The 12,424-nt window shown below is 45.0% G+C and overlaps 1 protein-coding gene and 1 pseudogene across 5 annotated transcripts in view; one reads left to right on the top strand and one right to left on the bottom strand.

Annotated features, from left to right (window-relative positions):
* The window catches only part of LOC142585922 (protein SCAI), a 114,276-nt gene that overhangs the window by 69,174 nt on the left and 32,678 nt on the right, over window positions 1-12,424 (bottom strand). For all 5 annotated transcript variants that reach the window (XM_075697019.1, XM_075697038.1, XM_075697047.1 and 2 more), the window contains exons 8-10: window positions 5,290-5,485; window positions 2,217-2,307; window positions 1,796-1,950 (exon numbers count right to left, since the gene is read on the bottom strand). In XM_075697019.1, the coding sequence (XP_075553134.1) occupies window positions 1,796-1,950; window positions 2,217-2,307; window positions 5,290-5,485 (442 nt within the window). The remainder of the gene's footprint in view (window positions 1-1,795; window positions 1,951-2,216; window positions 2,308-5,289; window positions 5,486-12,424) is intronic.
* On the top strand, window positions 9,656-10,840 carry LOC142574242 (uncharacterized; annotated as a pseudogene).

Raw genomic sequence — 12,424 nt, 5'->3', positions numbered from 1 at the left:
ATTCTTGATATAACAAAGTATTTAGCTTTTCATATCCTCTTGTCCATAGAACACCATGTATTTAGAGCCTCAATATAAAGAAGTGTGTTTGTATGCGATTTCAATAGAATGAAATTTCACTGCTGCTGCAAAGTAGTGCTCAGACAATCAATGGAAACTGCCGGGGATGCAAATGGTCAAACGATTGAATTACAAGCGGCTGCTTGCAAGCGCACCTCTGAAATTGCGTGCTGCGTGACAAGAGCGAACGCCGAGGTAGAGCAGCATCATGTACCATATAAAGTCCAAATGCGATAAGATACTATCGCAAGCCGCGCACTGTTTGCTTTGGGTGCAAGTGAAAATGTGCGAGGGTGAGACAAGAAAGATGGTGACTTCACGAGTGCCGCCTTCCTGCCCGAGCAAGGGGAAAGGGGGGTGAGGAGCAAGCTTGCAGTAACACAATTAAGCACGGGCGAGGGGGTGTAAGTTGGCACACGTCAGCCATAGCTGCGCATGGCTGTAAGCATGGCTGAGCGCATAACGCATCCGTGCAGCCTGCTTTAGAGGTAATCTTCTGCATGTGAAAAGAGGGCGTGCCGAGATGGTGTGGCACCACGCATATAGTTTCATGCAATAATTACTAGAGGGAACTCTGGCACTAGTGTCTACGGGAGCTGAAATGGGAGCAGTTGAGCCAGCATGCGAATTATGGGAAGTACATGAACCTGCCTAAACTTCGTCCTTCTGGCTTCAAACAGCTTTGCAACTTTGTAAACTTGTCATTTTCAACAACATACTGCGTAAGAAATAATTAAATAAACATTGTTAAAATTCTCCAACGGCAGGATTTGAACACAGGACCTCTATCACAGACACCCGATAGTATTGAAACCATTACGCCACGGATGCATGCATTGACAAGCGACATATAACGCCATTATGAATTTATCATGACATATAACGCCCTTATGAATTTATCACGGGCAACCCAGTGCCTTCAGACACTTGAAGCGTTTCAATTTGGCCAGCTCAACAAGCTGAACTGTTGCAATTAGTAGCAATTGTGCGTGCTCCCAACGTCTTCTGCACTTAGAGAAGCATAGATTTCTCTGAAATTTATGACAATGAAGGCATACAAAGCGTAATAAATGAATCCACAAGCACGAAAAACAGACAAATTCATGTACTTCCCATCATTCCCATGGTGGCTCAACGATCGCAGTGCCAGAGTTCCCTCTAGTATATTGTAGGAAACTTTATGGCACCATGTAAACTGTCTTACCACGCATTTAGTATTGGAGGTTGTGTAATCTGAAGTTTCGGTGACCCGTTAAAACAAGAGACAGACGAAGCATTCACTTTCTGCTGCCGGCGCTTTTCCTGATAGCATCACCTAGCGGGCGACGCTATCAGCCGCAGGGGTCGAGTGCACGTGAAATCATGGCTGGCGTCGCTTAATTCGTAACGCCGAGAAGATATCATCAACGTACATGGCATGAAATCGTATAATCGTCACCGACTCCCAAGTTTACCAAAATAAATTGTTTTCACATTCAAATTTGCTTTTTTCGATTGCCCATTAATCCAGAAAATTCTGCAGCCCCTTTCCGTGCAAGAAAAGTTGATTGGCGATTGTACTTATTTGCATAGAAGGCCAAATTTCAATAGAATGAAATTTCGATATAACAAAGCAAATTGCTGATTTTGCCGACTTCATTATATCGAGGTTTAACTGATTTTAAAAGCCCGCTAGCATAAAGCACCAGGTGCAGAGCCATGCCAGTAGAAGAGGTGCAGAAGCCAGTGTGCTTACCATGAAAAGCAGGTGGCACATCCTCAGGAGACATGAGGGCCACCAGTGGCTGGCCAAAAAAGCGCGGCATGTGCTGGAACACATGGCTGTTGTCGCTATCCATGATGAGGAAGAGTGGCTTCCGTGTGTATGGATACAGGTCACCAGGGTACAGACTGGTTCCATGCGCCCCCCATTAGTAGGAGCCGACAGCCGGAGCAAGGTCAGACAGGGAAGAGGTTAAGCAGAGAGAGAGAAAAAAAGGAAACTCAGCCCCACATCAAAGGAAGAGACATGCAAACAGACAACAGGACGCAGGTCACCATAGGTCAAAGGCACACCACAAAAGGTGATTGAGAAATGTAAAAAAATGAAAAAAGGAAAGAAGGAAAAACACATCACTACTAGTAGATAAAAAATGCAATTCTCAAAGGGGTCTTACCAGTGCATATCTTTGAGCTGGATGTTGCGCTTATTGGAGTGGTCAGGTTCTCGTTTGCTGTTAGTGGTCACTCCACCATAGTCATAACCAACTGCATGAAACATGGAAATGGTGGCTTTCAATACCTAACTGTTAAACATCAGTGCAGAAGAGATAAAAAACAATTTCTACCAATGGACGCCAAAAACTGTGCGACATTCAACATTAATTAATTACCGAACTTTTACTGATTAACATTAATTTACTTTAGGGCACAAGTTGCAATACTAGCAGAATTGAAGATGGGCAGTGCTCAAGGCATGTGCACTTAGTAGGAATCAACAGACTATCCCCAGTTTTGTGACATCTATCCCCAATCTTGTAGCAAAAGGCATCAGCATTCCGTGCATCATTTTACCACACAATCTTCCTCACATACTGCAGGACAAAACTATGTGAAACACCGATGTATTTTTTTTTTACAGACCTTGAGCAGAAATATCTCCTAAGTGATGTTAGTTCAGAGTTTCTGTTAAATCAACTGGTTTTGAGTTCACTAACTTCAATTTTACAATTACAATGTGTATGCTAATGTCATTAATTATTGTTAGTGAGAGTTAGCTAAACAATTTATTGATGACTGCAGCACATTTTCTGATGTACGCCAGTCCTATATGTGTTGCTGACAAAACAATCCTTTTATCTTACTACACTTTTTTAACCCCTAACACCATGGTGAACCATATATGATACACACAGAACAACTCTTTTGAACTTAACAGAATCAGAAAGAAAGCAAATCTTACATATGTACCTGGAATCTAGGTCACATCTAGCAATGAAATACACAGTAACTGTAACTTCGGAAATAATTAAAGAGTTCATTTTTTTTAAAGTATGGCTGCAGCTCATCATACAATACAGAAAAGTTGCCTAATAAACAGCGTTTGTTTTTTACCTCACAATTTTGACACCTGAAATGTGCACATAAAAAAATACCTGGGTGTTTCATTGCTCTTTATAAACCTATGGTAATGTTTTGAACGGGAAAGACAATCAGGTAGTTCTATGCATAGAGTTTCCTAAAATAATTACTAGAGGAAACTCTGGCACTAGTGTCTACGACAGCTGCAAGCAGGGCAGCCCAGCCAGCGTGGGATAGTTGGTTAGTACATGAATTTGCCTAAACTTCGTCCTTCTGGCTTCAAACGACCTAGATATTGAGGCTATGAATCAGTCAATCAAGGATGATGTTGTGGAAGGCGATGAGAAGAGGTATCCGCCGTGGCCACGGTTTATTTAGGCCGGCCAGCCATGGTGCAGCGGGCTCTCAGGAGTGGCCGACAGCGTGGCTGCTCCCGAGAGCCCATTGCACCATGGCTGCACCGCGCCCTCATGCAGTCTGGCAGAGGTCCCGCGGTTGTAGGGTGTCTGGGAATTTTACATCAACATGCCGGACATCTGGTTCATCCAGCTGGACAGCTACTTCCTTCTGAACAAGGTTCGAGGCTCCGGCTGCATTCCAGGCTCTGGTTGCCACCCCCCGGCCCCGACTTCTACGACGACTCGCGGGCAGCCGTCCTTGCTCACTACGTCACCATGAGAGCTCAGTCTCCTCCATCTGGCGCTCCATCACAACAGCTCTCGCCATCTGAACCATCGCATCATTCTGCATCTTGCCGTCCAGCATTGCCTGCATACACTTGTGTCGAACGTCAGCATGCGCCAGTCACAGAATCAAACCTCTACCCAGTCCACGAGCCTCCTCCCCAGCTCAAAGGCAGCTGCACAACAACTCTCTTCAAGGAATTCACTGGGCCAAATGGAAGCGCTTTCAGCTATTCTACGGCCCACCACTCCCCTTCCCTGGACGCTCCTGCAAGCTGTCCGCTTTCCATTCAGCGGCACCTCACTCATCACCGATTCAGAAGCCTTCCCGCCGGCTCCACTAGGCACCGTTTTCACCCTTGTAGGCCCCGCAACGTCACAAGCACAACCTTCCTGATGCCTTCAGCGACCACCGCAACCCTGACGCTACTGGCATTCAAGATTTCCCCGCAGGCAGCAGCAGCCAAGCTTTCCGATGTTCTGTACTCACACCTTCCATGGATGCATGGTCTACCGAAGTTTTGCAGGAGCAGCTCTGCTGTCTGGTTTCTTCAGCCCAAGAATCACTTCTACGTCAACAACATGAGTGACCACCACTTGCACTATCTCCACACAAGTTTCAAGGTACCAGACGGTCTACTTTTGGAGCTCCGACTCCTACAGGCCAGGCCATCTATGAGAAGCTGCAGCAGGTCGCAATTTCGCACTATGGGATCACTGTGGCTGTGCTTCACTCACAACCTACACTGCTGATGCTGCCTGGCACATCTCTCTCAGATTGCGTGAACCCTACACTACCAACGATGACACCATCTGCACACTTTACATAGACTTTACCATTGGGCTTTATTTCAATCACGCTTCACACTAGGAAGGGGTTCCCTAGCAGCAAACTATCACCTCCAAAGCACGCGAAGAAGAACACGGGCTCATGTGCAGGTAGCGCGAAGACAGAACACACTAGAGCGCACTCGACCTGAGCGGTCATGGTGTTGGCTGCTCCCAAGATCCCGCTGCACCATGGCTGGCCGGCCTAAATGAACCGTGGTTACGGCAGCCATCTCTTCGCGCCGCCTCCCACAATGTCATCAAATTTTAAAGAAATCTGTACCAGCTGGGACTATGAGAAATCTGCTCTGTTTTTTACAGCAAAGTTTCAATTTGTATACGCAAACTACTTGGGTCCCAGTAAGACTCAAAGCAAGGTTTGGGTATTTGCATATGCAAGTTGTTTGTGTCACTTCAAAGCTCCCTACTAAGATAAAATACTGGCACACCACACAATGCCACCATTTCATATGGCAGTTCAAGTCTTCCATAGCTGCTGTGTAGCATCTGAAAATTACTGTACAACTTAACCATTTTCTCTTTGTTCTCATGGTATGGAGCTTTCCAAGTACGGGTTTTACAGCTTGTTGTTAAGCTGAGAACTGCTCAACCAGAGAACCCAGGCATGCATAAGTGAAAATCTGAGCAAAGCACACACCCTCTTCAGGGTGCTTAACATTGGGGAAGCTGCCATCAGCAGACACATAGAGCAGCAGCACCCCATTGGGTGGTAGCTCCTTGAAGCCCGAAGCCAGGAACACAAACAGCTGGCTGAAGGTGGGCTTGTACAGCAGGTACTTGTGTGGGTTCTCACGCTTGCCAGGACGGCTATCACCTGTGCCCCCATTCTCAGGCTGCAGACAGTCCAGTGGCCATGTCAAGAACACAGAAGCACCAACGGACCTTGAGATGTTCCACATGCCAATTACACTCACTGTTCTACATCAGACACAAATTTGCTACTTACATATTCACACAAAATGCCCTGAATTCTAGGACAAAATACTTCCCTGCATGGATGCAGACAGTGTTGTGTTTCTTTTAGCTTAAAAAAATCCAAACGAACTTTATTACTTTAACTTATGATTGCCTTAACTTTTTGAGCTCAGAGAACTCCACCTCACCCAAGACTGTATAATAAAAGTGCACATTAAACCAAAAGTTAATATAACAAGAAGATCATATTTTCTAGCCAGGAAAAAAAAAACACACACACACGATGACAACAGGTGCTTCCATACAAGACACTTGAAAAGTAAAACTGCAATTGAGTCCATGAAAGTAACACAAAAAAAAAGCTTTGGTACTGTATTAAAATAAGAGGAGTATATTTGGCAGGCCAAAACCTGGGAGAAAAAGAAAAAAGAAAGCCCCAAGACCCTTAGAACCTAATATTATAAGTCCATTTTTACGGCCCATTTTGGAGAAGTTTCAGGAGCAAGTAAAACTACCTTTTGAAGTAGGTGAGGAGCAACTGAACAAATGAGCAGCTTGTAAATAGATGCATAAAACTAATGTTATAGGAAGTTTCACAACAGCTGCACCAGCAAGAATAAATGTGGCACTTTGCCTTAGCCCAGTTAACCTAGTAACCACAGTAAGTAAAAATGGCATGCCGAATAAAAGTTATTGGGCCTTTTATGTGGCTATAGTGATTCCTACACCAACCAAGAAGTCAATCAAAAAGAATGTTTGCCCTTACAATGACAGCTGTTATGGGCACTCTCCAACAAAAGACATCTAACTGTAGTAGCACCATAAGCACCGACTAGAGGGAGGCTCCAGGGCCTGAGGCCCCTCTGAAGTTTCTGAGGGGAGGGAGGCAGAGCCCCCTACCCCTCTGGCAATACCGATACCCCCCCCCCCCCCTCACAAATGTCATTACCAGAGTTCTGTTATCCTTATCATTTGAGGCTGCTTTTGAGTTACCTTCACCTTCTCAATTAAATTTTTATTGTCCCTAAAAGCTTACTGCATCATTGTCGGTGCGGATGTGCACGGCTTTTAATTAATACTTTCGCTTTATTTATGCAAATCCTGACAATAGGAGGACAAGCACATTAGAAGCACCAGAGGTGGCTACCTCATCTGCATTTTTTCACTTCAAATTTTTTTTTATATTTCCACTGTGGACACCATGTACAGACAATTTATTTAAATATATACACAGGACAAAGTCTATTATATTTTTTCGAGAGAAGGAGGCAGCCAACTTACAATTATTTCTTATGGTATGGACAGCCTATGCCTAGAGAATGAATATATTGCTGTATGTTCACCTCGCTTAAAACTGCTTTGCGTGATTTTTTTACCCTGAAAATAACCTGCAGACCTTTGTAGCCCCTTCGGCAGTCTTTTTCAACAGCATGCAAAATGCATGTGAATGATATGTGCCTCAATATTGCTTCTTTTTCCAGTCCGCAATGCTAATGATGCATGAAAAAAAAAAAAAAAACTCTTCTAACAATTTCTAACACATATTAGAGATGTAAATATTGCTACTTGCATGCAGCGGTCATAAATATGCATAATTCACTCAGTAAATGAAATGAGGCCAAGCCAGATTCACTCGAAATCAGAATCAATAGCCCTCATGTGCAGCAGTGCTTATACTCAGACTCACAGTAAAAAGACAAAAAGAGGTTGTAGTTTCGCTGGAAGGGCGACACAGTATTAGTGATAAAGAAGTATAAGACAATTACAAGAACGAAGATTCTTACCGTATAAATCTGTTTAAGGGTCGTAACTTGTGTAAAAGCTGCACCCCCAACTTGACAGCCAATATTTAAAAAAACAATCCCACTGACAAGCAATCGTGTTTAGTGCACTGATTTCGATCGCGCTCAACAGCGAATTTTGCGTGCAGCGTATTTTCGCATGTCACTATTAGACCGCGAGAGGAGGCGATCGCGGAGGTTCACAGCGGATTTCATAGTGGTGGTTAGAGAAATTAGATCAGATGGCCCAATTAAGGCTCGTCAAAACCGCCACAAAAAAGTGTGGCCCTTAAGCAAATCAATATGTTGGTTATATTGGCCATATAAATTGTAGTACACATTCACTTACCAATTAAAATAACAAGTATAATGTAATGCGCGGACTATGTAAACCTGTAAATATCTCACTGGACGATGATGTGTACTGGCATTATGAAGAATGCAGGCAGTGAGTGCGAACGGTTCGTACAGCCGTGCGATTTACTGCGATTTACAAAATTAGATTCATCATCAGCCTCTGCCACTTTTATATCCCCTTCAGAATGGCCTCTGTCAGTGATCTCCAATTACCTCTCTCTCTCAACTTAGACTACACGTTATGCAACACTAGGGCTGCGGAAAGACAGCCCAGGAAGGAAGACAATGTGCATGAACTTAGCAGCCATCCCTGCTCGCCCTTTATCATTGCACCCACCAATGATTACCGACAATTAGATATGGCACACGAACCATGTAAGCGTCAGCCACGCACATTCATTTGCAGCTATGGCTGGGCTAGAGAAGGAGATGTGCGCTCTCCTTTTAAAGTGTGCGTTTACCATGAGAATGCGTGGGAAGATGATGGCCATCAAGCCGCCATCATTTTCAGCGCACTGCTATGTGCTTTTTCTGTTACAAGTAATGAAACTGCTACATCATAGAGTCACATTGCTTTATGCTAATAATTTTAGACATAAGTTGTGTTCAGAAATTGTTATATATGTTATGTCTTATCTTCTCAACTGACCTTTTCTCAGTAAAAGATTTCTAGTTTGTATCTGAGTATTAAAGCTTTCACAAGGCGTTAGATGGCTTTCTGCATTGATGCATATTTGCACGACCTAACACGCACAAAACACATGTATCTCCCTAACATGCTTAACTGAATCCGCTTGTCGCATTGGCTCATCCAAGAGACGCCAGTCTCTTGATGCTGCAAGGGGACTCGGGCTGTGAAATTGAACTGTCTCCTACTATGAGGTCTTGTAAATACTCATATAGGGCTGTCACTCCAGTGACCAATTCTTCAAGTTCCACACAAAGTTTCTTCAAGTGCAACTGTTAATAAAGGTAATATACATACATTTACAGGCTGTTCCAACTATCATGCACCAAGATTTAAATATATGCAAATGCCACATAGCTGGACAGAACCAAGGTAATGTTGTTTGCCGTCGCTTGGAAATACTGAGATTATTTTTTGCATTCCGCCTAATTACGTAATCAGCCCTAATTAATGAATTAACTTCTCAAACATTATAGTTAGATTAAAATGTCAATAAGAAAATTGTACAGCAACATGAAAAATTCCCAGTACAGCTTTCTGTTGCTCAATATATGCTGCATAAAAGTGTATTTCCGAGTGTGAAAGCAGCCCGCAAACACACGCAAAGTGCCTTGAGTAGCCAGTCGCATGGCAATTTTACGTGTATTCGCAACCACCCACCCCCTCCAGAGCGCCAGCATCAGCCGAAATATTCACCCCACTACGGTTGCTACGAGACCGCTAGGGGCGATGACGGGGATATTCGCTTCCTTGCTGTGGAAAGGGAAAGAGCCCTGGGAGGTGACTATAACGCAGTGACAATGAACAGGCCTTGAAAGAAAACCCAGTGGTCGAAGGGCTTTTGTGAGACACATCATGATAAAGCGTGCACGCAGCCGCTGTTCCCGCACTTCTCATGCAATCTGCTAGCAGCACAGTGCACTGCTACACCGTCGCCAGGAATATCGAAGTCCTTGAGTGACACTGTGCGTCGGGAAAGAATGTGGGCTGCACCTCTCAGCATTTAAAGGTAGAAAGAAAAATAATTTGCGAGTGGAACTCCCAAGTATGACACCCTAAAGCACCCCAACTATGCCAAGCAGAAGATGAAGCCCAAACTCACGAATGGTGGGCCCGTCTTCAATGAAGTGTTGGACGACGCCCTCTTGGATTACCTTCAAACGGAGCAAGACGCTGGCTGAGCCGTCAGTAAGCGGCTCCTAACAGAGGAAGCACTGAGAATTGCTAGAAACCTGAACCTTGGCAACTCCAAGGCCTCGAGCATGTATATTAACCAGTGGAAGAAGCGATTCGGAGTGACAATGCGCGTGTCCACCAATGACAGTCAGAAGGCCCCTGCTGAGTGCAAGGAAGCTGTTAATGTCTTTCACTCAAGAACCGGAACTTTGAGGATGCGCTTTGACTACATGGCCTACAATATCTGTAACATGGAGCAGACTATGGTTTGAAAGTACAGACCAGCAACCAGTAGCAACATCGCGGGGGAAAGCAGCATACGGATCACCAATACGTGCTGTGCCCGTCGTGGTTTCATTGTGGCCCTGGTGGCCCGAGCATCCGGGGATAAACTTCCAGTGTTTACCATCCTCAAGGAGCTTACAGGAACAATTCCAGCACAGGCATTCATGAAACTTCGAATTCCAGGTAAATAATGCCATTTAACACATTCTTTTCTTGTATCACGTGACAACGCGGAGGAACGCTGGTTGCAAGGGTAATTGAAAGTGGCAGCACTGACTCTGTGATGTAATACCCGCGACCTAGGCACAATAACTGAAGCGTCCTCGGCGAAAATCCGTTCACAGTCGTTCCTAATTCTTGTGCCCTTTGTCTTCGTTTCTACAGCAAATGTACAATTAACTTCATCTAAAAGTTTCTGGATTACAATTGAAAAATGCCTGGAGTGGTTGAGCCGCACTTGGGGTCCCAACACGGCTGATATTCGCCACTTACTCATCATCGACCAAGCCCTTATCCACAAAACGAAGGCCATTGTCGACGCAGCAGAAGCCACCAGTACCGACATCGTGTACATCCTAGGAGGGTGCACAGGAATCCTGCAGCCTGCGGACGTCTACTGGAATAAGTCGTTCAAGAACTCCCTCCACATGTCATGAGCTGAGTTCATGAGGAAGGGAGAGAAAACTCCTACAGCGAACCTCCGGAAGCCTTTGCCCCAAGACGTGCTGAACTTTGTGCCGACAGCTTGGGCTGCTGTGTCTGAAGAGATGGTTGCGCGATCCTTCAAGGGGTGTGGGATCAGTGTCGCGATGGATAGCAGCGAAGACAGGCACATGCATAACCGACTTGCAGGCACCTCTACGGAGAGCCCATGGCCTGTTCAAGTCGTGCGAGTGTCAGCAACGAATTCACTGACCTCCTATTCTGCACCAACTCGGAAGATCCATTCACTGGGTTCAGTGACGATGAGTAAGCACTAGTGTGCCCCCTCATTAACATGCTTTCTTCAATTCCGTAGCCACTATCGAATATGTGGCACATGGAACAGCCGACACAGACTTAAGACTCAGATAGGCGTTTATTAGCATCCACCTGAGCCCAAAACGTAAAAGAGGGCTCCCGGTCTCTCTTCGAACGCTCTCATGCGTTCCCTGGCCCCAAGATCGTTCTCTTCTTTCATATAGAAAGAGCGCAGGAAATTAAACACATTCCCTGCCACGAAGTGCGGTCACGCCGGTAGTTCTATTGGATACAGTCTTTGGACAGGCCTCGTTGTCACAAGGCCATCTTGACGCTTTATCTTGCAATAGCAAATGTGTCCATCTTCTCCTCCGTAGATTTCAATCACCCTTGCGAGTTGCCACATTTGAAGGGGACAATTTTCAACATGCACAAATACAACATCGTTTTCCTTAACTTTGCTCTTGCCCCATTTGTCACAGAAGTGTGCTGATCTAAGTTGGAGTAAGTATTCTTTGGTCAATCGTTTCCAAAATTTTTCGGTCAGGCGCCTTATGTACTGCAGTCTCTGGACAGCCTCCGTACGCGTTGATATCTCCGATTTCTCGATGTTGCCTTGTGGTATCGTCGTGAACCTACGGCCAATCAACAGATCGGCCGGAGTTGGATAGCATGGTTCACCATCTTCAGACTCAATGAAAGTAAGTGGTCTAGAATTAATGACGGCTTAAACTTCTGCCAGTACTGTCATGAGTTCTTTGTAGTTTAGGCAGGCTCTCCTAAGAATCTTGCGAAGCGGTGTCTTCACAGTTCTTACAAGCCACTCCCACCATCTACCAAACCATGGAGCGTTTGGCACGATAAACTTCCATTTGTTGTCTTTACTGCTCAGGTGTCCGGTGACATCTTCTAGCGGCCTTCTACAAAGCTTTTGCAGATCTCCTGAGGTTTTCTTGAAGGCCCTCGCATTGTCAGAATAGATGACCTGGGGAAGGCCTTGTCGGGCATAAAAGCAATGCAAGGACATCAAGAATGCTTCAGATGTCATGCTGGACACAAGTTCTAAGTGGATTGCTCTTGAAGTTGCACACGTGAATAGAGCAATGTAGTTCTCCGTCTCTCCTAACAGTGTCCTTACGAAGAGAGACCCCACAAAGTCCACTCCGACCACTTCAAACATGTGTGCCTGTGTTACCCGATGTGTTACTAAATCGGCGACGTAAATGACTTGTCCAAGGTCTTGGCGGTCGAAGACATACTTAGTGGCGCTCTTCTTACATGGTGAAGAATAGTTGCTATCAGCAAAAATGGGCTGCATGTTGCTTCAAAAGGTACTCGGCTCAAAAGTTTCTTCAGTCTGGTAATGGTGACTTCCTTGTTATCACACAGCTTAAACCCGGTTTTCCATGACAATGAGCGTATCTGCCACCACGTAGCTCTATCGTTTTCTCAAAGTGCTGCCTAGTTTAGCTCATCTCAAGTTCCTTGTTCGTGGTATCAGATATACCGATACTCTCCAATTCCCAAGATGAATGGATTAGCTCGTCATCAACCTTTACATGCGTCTTCAAACATGCATACCATGACTTGGGAGTTAACTGCCTTTGATG

This window comes from Dermacentor variabilis, chromosome 1 (genome assembly GCF_050947875.1).
Source record: "Dermacentor variabilis isolate Ectoservices chromosome 1, ASM5094787v1, whole genome shotgun sequence".
NCBI lineage: Eukaryota > Metazoa > Arthropoda > Arachnida > Ixodida > Ixodidae > Dermacentor > Dermacentor variabilis.
The sequence above is the reverse complement of the archived record's forward strand: the minus strand, read 5'-3'. Positions and strand labels throughout refer to the sequence as shown.